At 43.4% G+C, this 21,747-nt stretch overlaps 2 protein-coding genes across 2 annotated transcripts; both read right to left on the reverse strand.

The window, feature by feature from the left end:
• Positions 1–3,797: 3,797 nt before the first annotated feature.
• LOC127784935 (trimethyltridecatetraene synthase-like) lies at positions 3,798–5,731 on the reverse strand. Its single transcript, XM_052312361.1, has 2 exons — positions 4,744–5,731; positions 3,798–4,642 (listed from the first exon to the last, which is right to left on the reverse strand). Exons 1-2 carry the CDS (start codon positions 5,686–5,688, stop codon positions 4,010–4,012), a joined length of 1,578 nt encoding a protein of 525 aa, XP_052168321.1. The 5' UTR covers positions 5,689–5,731; the 3' UTR covers positions 3,798–4,009.
• Positions 5,732–14,799: 9,068 nt separating this feature from the next.
• On the reverse strand, positions 14,800–15,117 carry LOC127783789 (cytochrome P450 750A1-like). The gene has a single exon (XM_052310953.1). It carries the CDS (start codon positions 15,115–15,117, stop codon positions 14,800–14,802), a length of 318 nt encoding a protein of 105 aa, XP_052166913.1.
• Positions 15,118–21,747: the final 6,630 nt, after the last annotated feature.

Below are 21,747 nucleotides of genomic sequence, written 5' to 3' on the forward strand. Positions count from 1 at the left end.
AGTTTTCACAATTCATTTTATTTTCAAACACACCGACACCATATGTCGAGTTTTTGAGGCTTCACAAACCCATTTCCCAAGTTTTCGACAAACAACGGTGTATGTGGGATATTTGGTATACGCGCTCAGGGAGCACGAATACCGAGGTACCACAAGGGTGGAGCGACAAGGAATCAGGGTAGTACGACCTACAGGAATTAGTGCAACTACTGGGTTGGTCCATCGGTTTGGCACGCCAACCGAGGCCAAGCAAGTTGAGTGTGTGATTCTACTAATGCAAGTTGCAAACAAATTAATAATGATTTTCCAATTATAGGAGCAATTGGTCAAAGGGTGACTTGCCTTGCTCAAAGTCTTCACGAAGCTTCACGAATCTTCGAGAAAACCCGCGATCGACGAAAATCCGGTAACCGCAACTATACGCAAACAATCAAAAACCTAAACAAAAGACCAAAAGAGAGATTCTATTTAGACTAAATAGTAGTGCCATTAAATAGATCACAATTTTATGGAATTATTGGAAGTGGAACGGAGTCAATCGGAGTTACGGATCGAGAGATATGAATTTTGGAAGTTTAATTGGAATTTCTGGGCAAAGAAAGATATTTGTGGAACAAGGGGAAATTGATTTATGAAATTTATAGAAATAATATTCTCAAGAATATTATTGGCAGTCACGGACGTGCGGGACCAAGGGAAATGAGTCATGGAAATTTTGGAATAAGGAATTGATTTATAGAAAAGGAAATGGATGAGGGATGTATATTAGACTTTTTCGGGCGGCAAGGGCGCGGCCCGAGGGTTGAAGGAGGCTCGGCCGAGCCATTTGGGCCGGCGCGGGCGCAGGAAAGGTGGCCCATTTGGGCGCGTGGAAGGGGGAGGGAGCGGTCCGGTGGACCGAGTGCACCTCGCGGGTTCCAGTTGGGGCCCGCTTGTCGGTGACACGGCCCACGGTGGGATGGGCGCACGCGAGGTGCGGCGCAAGGGTTTCGGGTGCGCGTGGCTTAGGAGCGGTGCACCGGGTGGACGGATGGCGGCGGGCCCACGTGCAGCCGCACGGCTTGCCGTGGACCGCGCGCACGGGAGGGAAGACGGAGGGAGGGGGCGGCTGACCGGCTTGGCCCGGTCAAAGCCGAGGTGGCGCCGATGTGGCGCCTACGTGGCAGCCACGCGGGCCGGCGGGAGGAGGAAGAAGGGGAGGCCGAGATGGACGGCGGACGGCGGCCGTGTTCACCGGAGCAAGCGCGACGGATTTGGTCTTCGGGGAGCACACCGGAGTGACGAGGGCGTCGAGAAGGAGCGAGCCAACGGCTCGGATTCGCCGGAGGGAGTTCGACGGCGGTGGAATTCGACAGCGGTGGCCGGCGGCGAGAGAAAGGGGAAATCACCGAGGGGCGACGAGGACTCAATTAAAGGCGGCGGGAGCATCTCTGGTGTTCAAGGAACTCATTCCGGGGTCGGATGGGTCTGAGCGGCGCCGTGGAGGTCCAGCGACGAGAGGCAGCCTCCGGGGGTGGGCGGCAATGGCGATGGGGCCATGCCGGGTGGCGGCGGTCCTTGGGGCGGCGTCTACGCGCGTTCAGCAAGGCTACCGAGCTACCACGCAAGCTAGAGGGGACGGGGGTGAGCAGGGAAGGGGAACGGGAGGGAGGCACTACCGAGCTGGGACGGCGCGGAAGCGAGCTCTCCGTCGTCGTGCCGGGGAAGGGGAAGAAGATGGGCGCCCAGAGTACCGCGTCACGCGTCCACGCACACACCGGCTCCCCCGGTGCTCGGCGACGGACGGCGATGGCGCGAGCAGGGCGGAGGCGACATTGGCGCGGTGGCGACGAGAGCGAAAACGAGAGAGATTGGGAGATGGGGCGGCTTGGGTTTTATAGAGGTGGGGGATGTCGGTTTTGGGAGGGAGGAAACCGACCTCGTGGGCGGTCAAGGAGGGGCGGTCAAGGAGGAGCTGACGGCAGGGCGTGGTCACGGGCGGCAGAGGGGGAATGGTGCCGGTCGGGGAAAAAGCAAAAGGGGAGGTAGGAAAGGGGGCTCTGCCCATGCCATTCAGGGAGAAAGGAGGAGGGAGAGAGGGCTCTGCCTCCGGGAGTTGGACGCACGCGGCTTGGAGCGGCCGGGCACGCGTCGCAGGGGGTTGGGGTGTGAGGCCGAGCGGCGCAGGCGCGGCAGCGCGGCATGGGCGGCTGCGTGGCGCAGGCTGCCAGGGCTGACGCGGCGGCGACCGGGCAGTCGGCCACATGCGGGCGAGCGCGCGCGCGACCCGGGGGGGTGTGCGGCCGGATTTCGAACGGCGGCGGCGGGACATCGGCAACGCGGCGGTGCATAGCGCGGTGAGAGGAGAGAGAGAAAGGAAGCAGAGAGAGAGAGCGAGGAAAGAGAGAGGAAGAAGAGAGGCGCTGCCTCTCTCTCTCGGTGCGTGCAGCGCACGTGCGGGGAGGAGGAGGAACGGCCGAGAGGAGAGAATGGGCCGAGCAAGGGAGAAACGGCCCACAGCCAAGAGGGACGCAATTTAGACTTTTTCCGAGGGAGCTGATTTGGTGGTGGGGGGGTTTCAATTGGAGAGAATTTGAGAAGGATTTTTGGAATTTAAGCTTGATACTTTGACTTTAGGAACATAAGGTGAAGTCAAGGGAAGGATTCGAAGCGGGATTTGAATAATTCTGGATTCGTAGAAGTATTTGGCGAGGATTCAAAGGAAGGATTTAAATTTCAGAATTGATCTAGGAAGTTGAATCGGAATTGACATTTTAGAGATAGAGGATTTTGATGGCGACGGGAGGGGACAATGATGGATTTAAACTGAGATCCACGGCACGACTTAGACTCGCACACAAAGAACGAAATTTTCGCAATTAGGATTTTGCTGAGTTAGTTTTTAACGCCTCACGAAAAGCGGAGCGTTACACTAAGATACCATAAGTCGTTACGGCAGACTTTTGCCCAAATATATATATAAAGAAATTACATAGAATATCCTAATTAATAGATACAATTGCCTTCCCAGGACTCTATCCATACGTGGCAATCATCTTAAAGCACATCAACTTGAACCCAATGACGTACACCGAGTCATATTATGAGAATCAGCTGTATCGGCTAATCGGCTGTATCGGCTAGCCCTGTCCGACTCGAACTCTGTCGACCTGACCTTAGCCCATTTGGACTGCAGTCGATTCTTACTCTGTTTCCGCAACGATCTTCATCTTGGATTCCACTTCGATCTGATCTTCATCTCCGATGCCAATAATGATAGAATTTACGAAATTTGGTCGTTAACAGTGCCCATGATCAAGGATAGACCCCACGACCGCTCTCTGGACATGGCCCACAGTGCAACGGCGGCGACGGGCGGTGGCCGGCAGGTAGCGGCTTCTCCCCACTGGCTGCCGTCGTCGAGCTTCTCCCAGCCGTCCACCGCTCGTCGCCTTGGAGGCTTGGATTGAGATGGGAAGAGAGGGGAGAGAGGTGGAAGAAGATTGGGGCACTGACATATAGGACCACGCTGACTCAGCCATCACATCAACCAAAATTGGATTCTATACTGCTCTGGGACATCAAGTATATCAGTATTATAAGTTGAGGGACATATCATCGAAGGACGAAATTTGAATTGGACGTAAGGGACCTAGAGTGAACTTTGTTGTAAACCAAATACGCCTATTAGCGGATCACCGGATCCGTTCCCTATCCCTCTCACAGCAGTAGAGGCGTGAGATTGTGTAGAACACTCATGCCCTTCCCTTTGCCTTCAAGAACATTTCAGAAGTAGTGAACACATATGTAGGGTGAAATCTCTCTTAATTATAAATCTGATCTTGATTACAAGTTTACCATATATAGCGGTTTTAGGAGGAGATAAATCTTATCTCTACTCTAGTTGGGATTGGTTCACAAGAAAGAATCTTATCTCCCGAGGAGATAATATTCCATAACAAACTTATTCCATGGTACAGATCATGGGAAGTATTGGTATCAATGGCCCACGTACTGACATATAGATACATCAGGGCCCGGTATAGAGGTGGGCCGGCAGCTTGGGCTTAACGACGACCTCGAGCGGAACCTTCCTCGGCGTGGACAGGCCGAAGACCTCCTCCATGCTCAGCTCGCCGGCCGACACGCCGTCGGGGAGCCTCCACTCGAAGCCGTGCAGCAGGCTGGCGAGGCTCAGCTGTATCACCTTCAGCCCGAGGCTGTGGCCGGGGCACATCCGGCGGCCGGACCCGAACGGCAGCAGCTGGAAGTCCTGCCCCTTCACGTCGATCTTGCTGCCGATGAACCTCTCCGGAATGAACTCCTCCGGCGAGTCCCACAGCGCCGGGTCGCGGGCGATGGTCCACACGTTGACGAGCACCCGCGTTCCGGCGGGGATGTCGTAGCCGCCGACGGAGGCGTCCTCGCGGGCTACGTGCGGCGCCAGCAGGGGCGCCACCGGGTGCACGCGCATCGTCTCCTTCACGATGGCCTCCACGTAGGGGAGGCTGGGCATGTCCGTCTCGGTGACCAAGCGGCCGCGGCCGACGACGCGGTCCAGCTCCTCGGTTGCCTTGGCGAGGATCTCCGGCTTCCTCAGGAGCTCCGAGATGGCCCACTCCACGGTGATGGCGGAGGTGTCCGTGCCGCCGGCGATCAGGTCCTGCACCACATATGGAAGAGCTAGCTTACACCGTGTGCCATGGAAAGGACGATCACCTGAGTAAAGAAGCTGCAGTAGGATGATGAGCAGGGATCGATCACCTGAGTAAGTGCCTTGACATTATCACGCCGGAGTTGGACCTCGAGGTTAGGGTCATCGGCGAGCTGCAAGAGCACGTCGACCAAGTCCCTCGCTGCAAACCTATCACCCTGCTGCCGCCGCACCTTGTCGTGCTCGTCCAGGACGTGCTCCATGAACCGATCCAGTTTCTTGCCTACTCTCTTCATCCTCCTGATGTACCCCTGCAGGTCGAGCCAGTCTAGCCACGGGATGAAGTCGCCGATGTTGAACACGCCGCTCAGCAGGAACAGCTCGTCCATCATCATCTTGAACTCCTCCGGCGTCGCCGCCGGGCTCGTCCCCTCGCCGCCGCCGCCGTTGCCGGCAGAAGCTCCCTCAAACCCCACGTACTTCTTGCCCAGCACCATGCGCGATATCACGCCGAGCGTCGCCGTGGACAGGTAGTCCCTGAGCAGCACGGGCGCCGCCGCGCCGTGCAGGTCGCGCAGCAGCGCGCGCACCTCCTCGCCGCGGATGTGCTCGAACGACTCGAGCCGCCTCGCGCTGAAGAGCTCGGTGACGCACATCTTGCGCGCCTGGCGCCAGTAGGCGCCGTAGGGGGACCAGAGGATGTCGGTGTAGTTGTACGTGGTGTGCTTGCCGGCGGCGGTCCTCGGCCGGTCGGTGAACACAATGTCGTGGGACTTGAGGAAGAACCTGGCCATCTCCGCCGACGAGCCGACGACGACGGGGAATGACCCGAACCGGAGCTGCATCAGCGGGCCGTAGCGCTTGGAGAGCTCGTGGATGGAGCGGTGTGGCAGCGCGCCAATGAGGTTGAGGTTGCCGATGATCGGCCACGGGTTAGGCCCTGGTGGGAGCCTATACGCGCGTCGGCCATGGCGGAGAATGGTGGCGAGGAGGAAGACGACGGCGGCGAGCACAATGACCAGTACTGAGGCCCATGATGGTAGCTCCATCTCCATGGTTGCTGGTGATTCTGGTTCTAAAGTGATCTTGCTAAGTAGATTGTCGAGCTACACGTTGTGTGCAAAAGAGAGCCGGCCACCTGTGAATATAAAATGTCGAGCTGATAGGCTGATGCTTATACAGTGAACTAACTCTGTTGAAAATCTAGACATGTGTAACATATTATTTTTTTTCGCCCAGCCCGCAAAGAGACCAGACCAAGTTATTTTAAGATTTAGAGAAAAAAAAGTGGGGTTGTTGCAAACCAGCCCCTAAACAAAGCCTAATCCAAATTAGAGTAACTAGTTATAAAAAGGATAAAAGATAGATTAATAGTATATTAGTCTATAAAACATGTAAGTTTAAATTCAATTTATACCAGCTATAAAAAAAAACTTTAACTATACTCCCTTCACCGTACTAATTATGGCATGATCAAACTTGGCATGGTATTCAAAACTAATATTTGTATTTGAATTTCTCAAATATTACGATGTTTGTAGCAACACAATCACAGTTATACGAAAGTAAATTCAAATATCAATCCAATGATATTAAATAAAAATCAATTTAATTATAAAAGAATATTATTGGTCAAAGAGTTGGATCTTAAAACATGTATACGTACTCAGTGAGAAAGGGAGTACATATATTTGTATATCACACAAATTTATTATCTTAATTTATTATATCTTATAGAAATCAAAGCGCCGGCGATGCGTTAGGAGTGTGTTCCTCACCTCAAAGTCTCAAACACAATAAGCAAGTTACATGTGTAACTTTTAGAAGAGAAAATATTAACTGTCGTTTTATCTTTTGCTGTGCGGCATTACACGATAGCTAGGAGGTTTGCTCGGTGATCATGTTACTCACTCGTGATGTTTGGTCGCAATCAAGTCAGCATCTGTAGTGTTGCACGTGGTGGGTTATTTTAGTCAGTGTATAGTGTACTGCTGCTACCTTCCAAACAAGTACCATGTAACAAGCAAGGGTCCATCCAAATTGCACGGCTAAATTTAGTCTATAACTTTTAGAATTCAATAGTAATAGTAATAATAGTAATTAATAAAAAACTAAATATGGTCATATGGATGTGTCTAAGGTCTGTGAATCATGGCCACGTTTTACTATCAAGTTAACTAGGAGTTGTAAGGCAGCGAATTTTTAATGCAGATAAATAGCTAGCTAGTGAGAATTTTAAAATAAAAATATCGTAGGGAATGTTTATTATTTTTAAAAACTTTTTCATAAAATATTTTAATAATAGGTCGGGCCAAATTTTATTTTTAAATCTAAACTTTTTGATCACGCCAAGAAAACTGACGTTATAAAATAACCTTGTCACACCATAAGCATTAATTGACGTGACGAAACATGTCATGCTGAACCGACAATTTGGGAGACACATACATGAAAATGGTTCTGTAACAGTGCAACCATCTATATATTTAACAAGGAAAAAGCCATTTATCTGCGCCTTGAGTAACTTCAATGTGATACAAATCATAAGAATAAAGAGCTAGATTTCATCACAATCATTAAAAAGTACAAAATATTAATAATTATGTAATCAGTCATCACATATACACACACACATTAAACTCATTTCATAGATACGTGGGCATACCATGATCTGGATAGATGCTATGAGAGATACATCAACCAAAAAAATCTTCAGTTACGAATTAAACATAAGAAAATGATGTAGAACCCACAAACACAAGGTTCTTTTTCACAAAATAGTACTCCATCTGTTTCAAGTTATAAGACGTTTTAACTTTGTTCAAAGTCAAACTGTTTCAAATTTAACTAAGTTTATAGACAAATAAAGTAATATTTATAATACTAAATTAGTATCATCAAATTATTAATTGATAATAAATTTATCTTGGGTTGAAAATATTATTACTTTTTTTATAAACTTGGTCAAATTTAAAGCAATTTGACTTTGACCAAAGTCAAAACGTCTTGTAACCTGAAATAGAGGGAGTAGCAATACTACAGTAGTACCTCACCTTCATATTGCATTACACGTAGGCCTGCCAAGCGACGTTATGCATGTTGGCGTTGCTACATGGTTTAGCAGCGCTAGTTTAACTAGCGTGGCAGCCGTACAATGTGGCTTCTCGATCCAGCGTGACATGTTTTGTCACACCAATACTTGTGGCATTATAGGGTTATTTTGCAATACCAGCTTTCTTGGCGTGACCAAAAGATTTAGATTTAAAAATAAAATTTGCCATAGACTATTATTAAAATATTATATTAAAAATGTTTTAAAAAATAAAAATAAATCGTAGGCATGCATATTAGTTTGTTTTGGAAATAGGTCTAACAAAATAAGCCTAAATTAAAGTGAGGTATTTTTTTGTTTTTAATTGAATGTTTATTGTCTCTGTCTTTTTTCTTAAGATTGAGAAATTTTTATTGCTAAGTAAATGTATTTTATTTTACCTCTCTTTAATTGATTCATATACATGGATGTGAATTAATAAAGATAGCAAAGCTCTTTTAAAGTATTTTTTTTATTCTGAATTTAGCGAATGAGTGATTATAATTTTGAATCTGTATTGAAATCAAATTTGTAGTTTAATTATTTTTTATTCTAAATTGTCTTTTTTAGGATTTTAAATTGTGTTGTGTTGTATTTGGGTTCTTCTTTTAATACTCATTTTATTATTCCAAATTTCAGATATTTATAACTTATACCTTTACATGGACTCTTGATATTTTATATTCTACATGGACTTGTCATATTTTTATTTCTAATTTTAATGAAAATTTCGTTTTATTTTTCAATGTTTCTTTTTTATTTTTGAAATTTAATTACAAACTCCTTGTAGTAGGTCAGCATCCACTTTGCTGATCACATCTTGCAGCTCTGCCTCCTTTGGAATCTGGACCAGAGTACGCATCCCATTTCTGAGCTCTTTGCTGGAGGTAGAACCTGGACTGTGGACTCAAATATTTAAATTCATTTATTGCTTGTAAAGTATAAATTTTGCTCTCTAACTTATTAGAGTTTCACGTGTAGCTTAGTAGCATTTATAGGATATCAATGTGTCTTAAATTGTTGATCTAATTATAAATAAAATAACAGTCCAAACATATTCAAAATTGAATATACAACTTAAGAATATATGGGACCGTGAAAGGGCACGTAGCCTAGTGGTTGCAGTGACCTAAGTAGCGCCCCAAGGTCCTGAATTCAAATCTCCATAGGAGCGAATTTCAGATTGGATTATTTGAGGGCTAAGTTCCCTATTTGATAAGCTAAGTTCCTAAGTTAGAAAGACTACATATATCCGGTTGGATGTAAAGGCCGGGTAAAAAATACCCTTCTCTAAAGAAAATATGGGACCAAATTTAAATGTTGATTGTTTCTTTGTTTGAGTTAATCCTAGAAATTTGGAAGGAAAACGAGAGGCAGAGGGATCGGGATGTTTCTTTGTTTGAGTTAATCCTAGAAATTTGGAAGGGAAACAAGAGGCAGAGGGATGGGGAGGCCGGTACTTATGGGTGTTTGTAGATTCGTCGCACATATGGAGACACGGGAGGAGACCTATGGGGATAGGACACTTTCGGGCTTTTTTTTCAAGTAGATCTAATCTAATGGTCCAAATTATGGGACCATTCGATTAAGTAAAAATCAATTGTTAGATCATTTATTTATTTTCTCAGTATTATAGAAAGATTAATAGACTTTTAGTATATAATAGATAGATGTGGTCGATCACATACTTCAAGAAGGATTTTAACGTCATAACGGGAGGCTAGCAGGCAAGCGACAAGCGACCATCTCTGCGCCAGTGGCCACTACGGCCCCGGCGCCCACCGCTTGCTCGCTCGGTCCGACGCTAGCTCCTTACCTGCTTCTTGCCCACCCTCACTGTGGCTCGGCGGCACGCGGCTCATGCGCGACTTGTCTAGCGAGTGAGGGGAGGCACGCTGTTGCCCCAACGACGTGGCGTCACCCAATGAATTAAGCAACTAGGGTTGAATGACTTCAAATCACGCCATTGGTGGCGTCATGAGCCTTCTAGCGCGCCCGACATCCCCTCACGACGTCTATCCCTGCCGCCCGCAACTTCGCTAGGTTGAATCCACCTTGACGCGCTTCTTCTAGATAGAAACTCTAGGCAGGTGCTTCAACTGCCTGCGAGACCACCGAGCAGCGGCTTGCCGAGACTCGACGCGCTGCTTCCATTGCAACAGCTCCGGCCACAAATCAAGGTTCTTTCGTCGCCCCTCACCCAAGGTGTCCCGCCGACTCGTTTGCAAGAACGCCGTGAGCACCCACGATGTCTATAACTCGCTTCTAGGATTCAGCGTTGCTACAAGGATGAAGACTGAAATATCTGGCACCAAGTGTGTATGTGTCCAGGAGTAGAAAGAAGAAATCTTTGAAGCAGGCCTTCGAGCGTGACACTTTGATGCAAGACCTAAACCTTTCAACTAGCGGCATTATGTCAGTCAAGCTCCTGAAACCAGCTAGTCACCCTCTGGAGTGCCATACTTTTATGTGCTTTTAATTCTTGGTGAATGACCTAGGTGCATAGCACTAATTCAATATAAGAAATGGGTGCAAAGCCACATAAACGGGAAAAGCTTCATGGGAGGGATACAGGTCGTCTGCAGTATTGCTCAATAACTACCCACATGTCAGTGAGCAGTACTGTACATGTAGTATTACAGAGATCTTAATTAGATGGGAAGACATCTTCGGGATCTTAATTGGATGGGGGAGACATCTTCACTTAGTCTAGGAAGACGTTTTATTATTTCAACTTTTATGTTTAAAATTAGTATGTGTACACACTGTTGATGTGCATCGATCATGTTCAATTGTGAGTTTGCTACCTAAGTTCCCTCTCCATGACGTCAGATTGATTAGTGTGAGTCTCGTGCTCTACAGCGCTAACACCATGTGTTATATGCTCATGATTGAGCACTATTGGAGTTAGGTAACCAGTTTGGTAATGCGATCACAAATTGACTAGGCAGTTTGGCGGGGAGCAGCTAGTGGGCGATCGATCCGGGTACTGCTAGTGGGCGCCTAGCGATCACCCGTCCCTCCCCCTTATACACTCTTCTTCTCCCCCTTCCTCCTCTTCTTCTCTTTCTACTACAGTGCACTATAAAATTTAAAAAAAATAAAAAAACAAAGTTGGAAAAAATATGGATAGAAATACTATATATAAAAAATTTGAATTCAAATTCAAATATGAAACGGGTATGTAAACTTTTGACTTATAAACTTTGGGTCTATAAACTTTAGGTGTATAAATTTTAGATGTATAGAAATGCTATATATAAAAAATATTTAAATTCAAATAAAGTTTATAGACCCAAAGTTTATAAGTCAAAAGTTTACATACCCGTTTCATATTTGAATTTGAATTCAAATTTTTTATATATAGTATTTCTATCCATATTTTTTCCAACTTTGTTTTTTTATTTTTTTTAAATTTTATAGTGCACTGTAGTAGAAAGAGAAGAAGAGGAGGAGGAAGGGGGAGAAGAAGAGTGTATAAGGGGGAGGGACGGGTGATCGCTAGGCGCCCACTAGCAGTATTAAATTTGAATCAGATATATAAACTTTTGATTTATAAACTTTGGGTCTATAAACTTTAGGTGTATAAACTTTAGATGCATAAATTTACTAAAATAAGAAAGTAATGTGGTGCCAAAAAAGGAAACGTGGAGGGAGGGAGGGGGGAAGGGTGGCGATCGCTACCGCGATATCCGATTCAAATTTGAATTGGGTATGTAAACTTTTGACTTATAAACTTTAGGTGTATAGAAATACTATATATAAAAAATATTTAAATTTAAATTCAAATTTGAATCATATATAATTCAAATTCAAATTTGAATCGGGTATGTAAACTTTTGACTTATAAACTTTGGGTCTGCAAACTAATATTTGAATCCAAATTCAAATTTGAATCGGATATAATTCAAATTCAAATTTAAATCGGGTATGTAAACTTTTGACTTATAAACTTTGGGTCTATAAACTTTAGGTGTATAAACTTTAGATGTATAGAAATACTATACATAAAAAATATTTGAATTCAAATTCAAATTTGAATCGGATATATAAATTTTTGATTTATAAACTTTGGGTCTCTAAACTTTAGATGGGTAAACTTGAGGCATATAAACTTTAGGTGTATAAATTTACTAGAATAGGAAAATAATGCGGTGACAAAAAGGAAACCAGGTAGAGGGAGGGGGGACCCGAAACTGATTGCTAGGGGCAATCGCTCACCCCTTAGCAATCTCGAGTTTGGCGGTGGTAATGTCTAAAGTTACCAACTTCACCCTCATTTTTCACGCGTATGTTTTCAAACTATTAAATGGTGTATTTTTTTAAAAAAAATATATAGAAAAGTTGCTTTAAAATTATATTAATTTATTTTTAAAATTTTTAGGTAATATTTAATTAATAATATATGCTTCATTTTGTGTGCCAGATATGAGGGGCCCTAACCCCTCCTCTTTGAGAGCATATTCAGCAATAGCTCCTTTTAAAGTCCCTAAGGTTAAATAGGGCCAGGGTTTCACTTATCGCACGATTATCGCGGTTATCACGCTTATCGCGGGGGTACGATAGGGAAAACCGGCGATATGGTTTGGATGAATTTTGACCAAATTTAAAATTTCGGAAAAAAAAGAGAAAATCATGGATGTGGTTCTTGATTTGTAATTGCCAACAGTTGAGCTATGCACCAGTTTAGTGCCCCAAAATTAGGGCCCAAATCCATTAGTACTGTATTAATTATGAAAGCAAACTAATAGAGAAAAAAGACAACATACTTCACAAGTAAAAAAAGAAAGGCCCTACATTTTGTTTCTATTGGTATTTATCTCTTCAACTCTTCCTTTTACTTACATTATATACAAGACACAATCTTAGTTGTTTTTGTTGTACGCCGTACTTTTAAATCTTAGGGGGTCTAATTATGCGTTTCACACAGGGGTCTTCAATTTCTATCCACGACCCCTTACAAGGCTATCAAAAAAATTTAAACAATTTGATAAGATAGATCAATATATGATATCTCTACCTACATCCAAATTCAAATTCAACATATACACAATAGAAACACAAATTACAAATATAAATCAAATTAAGATATATTATTTTTTCTACTTGTATAAATCAAATTTAAATTTATATGTTTATAGATCGAAATATCACAAGTTAATCTATATTTCTATTTTTAAAGATTTTTTATGACTTTATAGTTGACATGCATCAAACGAGTCTATGTCCAATTCGATAAAAAGGAAAAAATGTTTATCTAGTCTATTTGAAAAAAAAATCTTAAAATTGTCGGATTGATTAAAAATATCAAATGTGTCATTCCTTCTTTCTATAAAACTAATGCCCACTAAACACTTAAAGCTCAACATGCAGGCATAATATTTATTATCACTCCTAAAAACCTACATACAAGTATGTCACATCAACCGATTGAGTACACAAAACACAACATACAAGCATATAATAATTATATCTAGTATTTATTTCATTCTAAAACTAAACATACACATGCTAAATCATCATTCTCAAATCATTTTCATAATATTTCAATCCAAATCATTTCATCATTTCTCCAATATCTAATATATATTCGGCTGCAACAAAGCGCGGGCCATTTATGCTGTTAATAAATCCTAACGGAGTCACCCGACTTAAAGTTTGTTCTTGCCAAAAGAAAAAGGGCAGACATCTATCTCTATCGCCCGAGCAATAGATATCTAATCCATCCGTTGTAGACTTGGCACATCATATACTATAAATCTGGACATCTCTTCATCTAGATTTATAGTGTTAAGCTGTATTACATCCCTTTATTTTAGGAAGAAAGACAGAAATAAACTATTGCTGGTCAGTCAATTGTTTCAAACAGTGTTTAAAAAACTGTAGCAGGTGCGACTTAATTATTTCTATCTATCTGCCTACTCTCTGTAAAATAACCAATCTAATATGAAAATACGACATTATCCTAACACCGTGAGATATAAAGCCAAGAAGAGACTATTTCTTGTCAATCAACCGTTTCAAACGGTCAGTCCACGTCCACTCTTCAATCTCCCTCACATGTAGCAAGCGCGACTATTTCTATCTATCTATCTATCTATCTATCTATCTATCTATCTAACCTTTTCTGTCCATACCAAAATAAACTAATATATAGTATCTTCCGTTATAAAATAAACTAATATAGTATGGGATATTCACGAATTATTAAGTATGTACGACTACTGTTGATAAATTATACTTCATCCGTCTTAAAATAAACAAATCTAATTATATCTCGTATTATGTTGATTTATTTTTAGAGCGCGGAGGGACTAGAGTTCGTCTAACGATAGTCGTACATACTTCATACTTCATGAAACAGTCAAAATAGAGATGACAACAGGGAATTCACCTTCGGGGATAACATTTTCATATCCTGATAAATTCATCCCAAGTTAAAAATCACTTTCTAAAATGAATAATATAAATTATTAAAAGTCTAAAAGAAATCTCGAACACTAAAAATATGTGCAGGAAAAATTTCGAAAGTGGCTTGGAGTACTTTTATTAAATCCTCCATGCTCTAAATGAGTCCCTAAATTTTTTGCTTGAATTTTCATAGCATAGGAAATAATTTTAAAGCAACACAAACTAAATTCAGAGTTAATTAAAATGAAAAACCTAAAAATAAATCTCTCCTTCTCCTTAGGCCGCTTCCGGTCCTAAGTCCATTTTTCCTTCCTCGACCCGCCGCTGAGGTCCCCCTTCCCCTCTTCCCAGGCCTCCTTTTCCCTCCCCTCCTCGGCCCAGACACCTTCCCTCTGTCCCTTGGGCTGCAGCCACGTCGGCCCAACCCCCATCTCCTCCCCCTCCCTCGCTCGGGCGCGGCCCAGCCGGCCCAGGAAGGCGCCGTCATCGTCTTCCTCCAGCCGCCGCTCGTTCCTCTCCCGGCCGAAGAAACTAGTGCCGCCGCCACGTCGATCCACCTCCACAAGCGTTTGCTCCTCCTCCAATTGAATGAAAAATCGGTTCTCCTACTCCCCCTCTTTATTTTCCCTATGTTTGCGCCTTCAATAGAGCTCTTAATCGCCGTTTATGCCGCCCGTTTCCCGTCCGCCATTGATGGCCGAAGCCCCACCCTCTCCGGCGTCGTTCTTCTTCCCCGGCGCCGTTCCTCCTCCCTGCATGATCCGAACCGGAGCTGAATGAGCGGGCCGTAGCGCTTGGAGAGCTCGTGGATGGAGCGGTGTGGCAGCGCGCCAATGAAGTTGAGGTTGCCGATGATCGGCCATGGCTTAGGCCCTGGCGGGAGCCTATACGCGCGTCGGCCATGGCGGAGAATGGTGGCGAGGAAGAAGACGACGGCGGCGAGCACAATGACCAGTAATGAGGGCCACGGTGGTAGCTCCATTATATTATTTTTGCCCGTAATGCTGGTTCTAATTAAGTGATCTTGCTAAAGTCGCTTAATTAACATGGTCGAGCTACACGTTGGACACAAATTAAAGAGAGCTGGCCATTTGTGATTTGTGAACATAAAATGTCGAGGTGGCATTGATGTAGTGAACTAACTCGGTTAAAAAACTAAACATTTGTAATTTTTAGATGAGAAAATATACGCACCGTCGTTTTTGTCCATTGCTTCGTGGCATTACATGATAGCTAGGAGGTTTGATCGGTGATCATGGACATGCTCGTGCTCGTGCTGTATGGTCGCAATCAAGTAGGTTGCACGTGTTGGGTTATTTTAAGGGTAATTTGAAATCATGTCATTATAATTTTGTAAAGTTTGAGATATGTCATCGGTATCTCAATGACATATAGGACCCACATGAGTTAATGACATGTGGGTCAGGATGGCATATCTCAAATTTTGCAAAATTATAATGGCATGGTTCCAATTTTCCCTTATTGGAATCGGTGTATAGTAAGTAGCACGGTTGCTACTTCGCAGATTGGTTACCGACAATGTAATTTAGGAAATATATACTCCCTCCCCTACCTTTTTAAATAAGATGTATTCCTTCCTTTTTAAACATAAGATGTTGTTAAGTTTTATCAAATGACGTTTAATCATTTATCCTATTAAAAAGTTCATGCAAATATGCAAAAAATAAGAGTCTAGTGTCTTTAATGATAAAATAAATCCATATTTTTTTTAATAAGGTGAATGATCAAATGTAAATTCCAAAATTCAATAGCTAGTGTTGTCAGTGTTAAAAGATAATACATACATCCTATACTTGGTTTCGTACTATATGGGAGTACCACATACTTAATGATATACGAGAATGTATAATTAATTAATAAAAATACAGTAAATCTAGAAAGAAATTGTTTTCTTGGGATAGAAAGTGTGAGAGTCCTATTGGTAAAAAAAAGGCCACTTGGTCCATCTCCAATCCAAGTTTTTTGAGTTCTACTTGGAGAAGAAGGTGTTCATTGCTATAAATACAAACCCGTGAAGGGGAAGACATCAAATTACAAGCCATAGCCAAAGCCGCATTGAGGGACAATCTGAAGAAAGTTGAAGCCTAGTGGCCGATAAGATTCTGTCGAGCTGTACTCGGTGGATTCTAGTCTGCAGATCATATTAGCCACTTTGCTCCTTCATTGTAATCCGTGTGATACTTTTCCTCAGATATACATATAAACTGGAGTAGGGTTGTTACTTATCTTGAAGTCTCAAACCAGTATAAACCCTTGTCTCTATCTTAGTTCCAGCGTTCCTCAAACTCTACAAATACCTTAGGCAGGCATAGTCCGTTGACAAGCGTTTTATATTAAGATAAAGGTAGTATTTTGATTTTAGAAAGTTAAACTCGAAAGAATTTGCAAATAATAATATACAATTGCACTAAGCATATAAAACATATACCATTTGGTTCAAACTTTCAAGTACTTTCACTCTATTTATAACTATTATAATTACTCATGTTTCATATTTCTTTTAACTAACTCGTGTTTCATATTTGTAACGCCCCGATTTCCGCGTGGCGTTAAAAGCTAATTCACCGAAAACCCTAATTGCGAAAATTTTGATTCTTTGAGTGATGAGTCTAAGTTGTGCCAAAGATCACAATTAAAATCCCTCCCTTGTCTCAATACCCTGTTATCAAAGATCGTCTCCACAAAATTTCCATCCTAATATAATCCCGAAGTTCGATCCCTTCTATTCTGAGTTCCGTCCTGAAACCCCACCCATGAACTTTGTCGAATGTCCGAACCCTAACCCACTCCAATGATTCACCTCCGATTCCTAAACTCTCTCATTAGTTCCTTCAAACCGATTCTCAAATCCGAATTCAATCTCTCAGGTTTTGATTCATCTATCTTTCTCTCTTTATCGGTTCGTCAATCTACCTTGTTGTCCTTCTCGAACTTCTGACCCAAGTCTAAATATGCAAATCGAGACCACTTCCACCCTTGAACTCTAAACCCCAAGGTTCAATCCCTTTCGCCTTGAGTTCTTCCCAAAAGGATATCCGTTCCGAAATAATCTCGAAGTCCAAACCCTTCTATTCAGACTTCTCTTCTAAATCCCTTACCCGCATATCCCGTTGAGTAGTCAAACTCAAGCTCCCAAGTTACAGTTTCTTTCTCTAAATTATCCATCTCCCTTTGACTCGTCTCCGAATATTGTTCCCTTCCTTGACTCCTTTCTATTCTCCCAAGACCGAGTATCAACTTCGAATTCGAATCCAGACTCCAGCCCTAAAACCTCTCCAATTAAACCTCTCTGTGAACATCTAATTTACCCCCCCCCCATGGTGCTGGATTCCCTTCTTTCATTTCCTCCCAGGTCCACCTCTTCCTGCTCTTCCGGCCCATATCTCTCTCCCTCTAAAGTCTAGACCTATCAAATCTACCTATTTATTTCGCCCCTCTCTCTACATCGATCTACCTAGCGATCTATCTATCTATCGATCGATCCATTTATCTATCTACTATACCTACCTATCTGTTTACCTATCCCTCCGTCAATCCATCTGTCTATCCGTCCCTCTACCTATCGACCTATCTCTCTGTCCATCTGTCTATCTATCTATCTATCTATCTATCTTTGAACTCTTTCCCAAACAATTGTCCCAACTCCAAGAATACGAGGTTCCTTTTGAATTCCTCTCAAATAACTCTTGAGCCGCCAAATACAGAAATATTCCAGAAATATATAATTCCCGCCTTTGAAGCCCTTCCATGACACCCCCCATATTTTGCCAGGATCATATATCCGATTGGAATCCAATTCCCGACTCAAATGCTCCTCAAATTCCTTAAAGAAATTCCCCTGAAAAAGTCTATTTCACCTCTCTCTTGGTCGTTGGGCCGTTTTTCCCTTTTACGGCCCATCTCCACCTCTCGGCCGCTCCTCCTCCCCGCACGTGCGTTGCACGCGACCGAGTCGAGAGAGAGCGCCGCTCTCTCCCTCTCTCGGTCTCTCTCTCTCTCTGTCTCTCGATCGATCGATCGATGCCGTCCCTCTCTCTATTTCTTTCTCTCTCTCACGCACCGACGCTGATTTCCCACCAACATCGCTCAAACCTCCACCACCTTCGCCTGTGCCCGCGCGCTCGCGCGTGGCCGACCGCCCGGCCGCCGCCGCGTCAGCCCTAGTCCCGCCGCTAGCCGCCAAAGCTTGGAGGTAGAGAAGCTCGCCTCGTCTGCCGCATCTCCTCAAAACGGGAAAAGCAAACCCCCCCCCATTTCCACTGTCTCGTCCTCCCTTTTTCCTTCCCAAGCTCGACCGCTCTCCCTCTGTCCTCGTCTCTTTGCACGCAGAGGCAGAGCGCCGCTGACGATGCCGCAGCAGTTCGCGCCCCCACCTTGGCCACACCGCGCAAATCCTCCCGCCCTCGTGATTTGATTCTCGTTGTCCGACCCACCGCCTCCACCGCGCCCTTTGCATCTACACCGTCGCTCGTTCTGTGAAGAATCAGAGGCGCAAAGAGGAGAGAACGTCGACGGTGCGACGGTACGTGTTGATGATTAGATTAGCGCACAAAACGGCGCAGATTACAATGAGTATATATAGCACAGATGTTAGCCAAGCTCCTAATTACAAGGGATAAGACTTCTATCTCCTAGTCTACAGCTCAGCCAACAACCTTAGCCATATATTGTTACAGGAGATAATACGAGATAATACCAAACTATTCAACACTCCCCCTCAATCTGATCGTACGAGATTCAGATTGTATTTAAATGCTTCAAATAACCGTACTGGAAGTGCTTTAGTGAATCCATCTGCCACTTGATCTCTCGAAGAAATATGCTCTATCTCTAGTAGGTTCTTAGCTACTCTCTCTCTAACAAAATGATAATCAACTTCTATGTGCTTGGTTCTTGCATGAAAAACTGGATTAGCAGATAAATATTTAGCTCCAATGTTATCACACCAAAGTTTTGCAGTCCTTGGAACCAAGACTCCAAGTTCCTACAACAAAGTTTGTATCCACATAATCTCAGCAGTTGCATTAGCCAAAGCCTTATATTCTGCTTCTGTGCTAGATCTTGAAACTGTTGCTTGTTTTCTAGCTGTCCAGGATACAAGATTTGGCCCTAGGAAGATAGCAAAACCACCAGTTGATCTTCTGTCATCTAAACTTCCTGCCCAATTTGCATCAGAGAACCCACTAACAAGCAAAGAAGTATCTCTACTAATCTTAAGTCCCAATTTAACTGTATACTTTAGATACCTTAGGATTCTCTTAACAGCTGCCCAGTGTACAGTAGTAGGTGCATGTAAGAACTGACATACCTTATTAACAGCAAAGGAAATATCAGGTCTTGTCAGGGTCAAGTACTGAAGTGCACCAACTACACTCCGATATTGTGTTGCATCATTCTGTCCAAGTGTAGTACCCTCATGCAAAGAAAGTTTCTCAGAACTAGACAATGGAGTACTCACCGGCTTACAGTCATGCATCCCCACACGGCGCAGCACATCATTGGCATATTTTTCTTGTGAGAGTAATATGCCATCAGGTTTTTTGGTCACTTCAATGCCCAAGAAATAATGAAGCTCACCTAGATCCTATAGTGCAAACTCCTTATTTAATTCTTTCAATAAGGCTGTTGTTGCATTTTGCACTGAGCTGGCTACTATTATATCATCAACATATATAAGAACAAACATGGTCACATCATTTTTACTGAAGAAAAATAGAGATGTATCTGCTTTTGATGATTGAAAACCTAGCTCATGTAATTTAGTACTCAATTTAGAGTACCAGGCTCTAGGTGCTTGTTTGAGTCCATATAGGGCTTTATCCAACTTGCATATGTAGCTAGATGTAGAGGGTTTCTCATAACCTGGTGGTTGTCTCATATAAACATCTTCTTCTAAAATGCCATGGAGAAAAGCATTTTGTACATCTAGCTAACGCAAACTCCAACCCCTAGATACAACAATAGATAGCACAATTCTAATAGTAGTTGCCTTAACAACTGGACTGAATGTATCTTCATAATCTATGCCATACCTTTGTTTGAAGCCCTTCGCAACAAGTCTTGCTTTGTATCTGTCTAGACTACCATCAGCCTTTCTCTTAACTTTATACACCCACCCATTTGCAGTCTATGACATTGATTCCCTTCTGAGGTGGAACCAAATGCCATGTCTTGTTCTTCATCAATGCCATGTATTCTGCATCCATGACTTCTTTCCATCTCTTATCCTTAAGTGCTTCTTCTAAATTTTGTGGTTCACCTGTGGATGTAAAACAACCATATTTAACTATTCCATCAGTGTATACCTTTTCTTTCCATATGCCGCTTTGAGCACATGTATGAGGTCTTGTCAAGCATTCAGGTGCACCAGCATTGGGTTGTAGATTATATCCAACCCGTGCTCCTGTTTCTGCCTGCACGTCACTTGTTGCTTCAGTAGTTGTCACATCAGCTGCAGCAATACTCTGTGCAACATTATTTCCTGGAGAAATGCTTCCAGCGCTCGGCGACGCTGCGTCCGCTGTTGGCGCATGCATGGAAACAGACGGCGACCCGGTCACTGCTGCATCTGGTTCCAACTCAGCGTTAGGATGTTCCGCCGCCACACCAGAACTAGCGCCATCATCAGAGTGCATCGGCTCGTCCGTCTCAACTTCTGCTGGCTGCACTCGATCAGCTGTACCTGAATTTTCTGCATTTGCTCCATCAGACGCATTAGTAGCATTAGCAGGTAAATTAGATATGCGATCATGCAGTAATTCTCCCCCTTGATCGAAAGTACTGTATGGCACAAGGGAGGAAGGCAGGATAGATATCTCAGAACACAAGTGAGCGCCAGCATTTGGATGGAGTTGCAAAAAGGGAAAAACTTGTTCATCAAAAATTACATCACGGGAGATATATACTCTACCGGTTGCAACATCTAGGCATTTAAATCCTTTATGAAGGTTACTATAGCCTAGAAAAACACATTGTTTTGATATAAATTGCAGCTTATGGGCATTATAGGGACGAAGATTTGGCCAACAGGCACACCCAAAAATGCGAAGAGAGGAATAATTGGGTTTTTGATGGAAGAGCCGCTCAAGAGGTGTCTCAAACTTAATGACTCGACTTGGAGTTCTATTAATGAGATATACGGTGGCTGAAAAAGCTTCGTCCCAAAACTTTAGAGGCATAGAGGCATAGGCAAGCAAGGCAAGGCCTACCTCAACAATATGACGGTGTTTCCGTTCAGCTGAACCATTTTGTTGATGGGTATGAGGACATGAGACATAATGATATATGCCTATTTGATTAAAGAAGGAATGCAGCTTTTGGTATTCACCACCCCAGTCAGTTTACATGCTTATAATTTTGCGATCAAAGAGTCTTTCAACAAGAGTTTGGAACTCATGAAATTTTTGGAATACTTCAGACTTGTGTTTGAGAAAATATATCCATGTAAACTTACTATAATCATCAATAAAGCTCACATAGTATGTTTTACCTCCAACAGAATTAGAGGCAGGACCCCAAACATCAGAAAAAATAAGTTCCAAAGGATAACTTGACAGACTCGATGACTTAGGATAAGGTAACTGATGACTCT

This window comes from Oryza glaberrima, chromosome 9 (assembly GCF_000147395.1).
Source record: "Oryza glaberrima chromosome 9, OglaRS2, whole genome shotgun sequence".
NCBI lineage: Eukaryota > Viridiplantae > Streptophyta > Magnoliopsida > Poales > Poaceae > Oryza > Oryza glaberrima.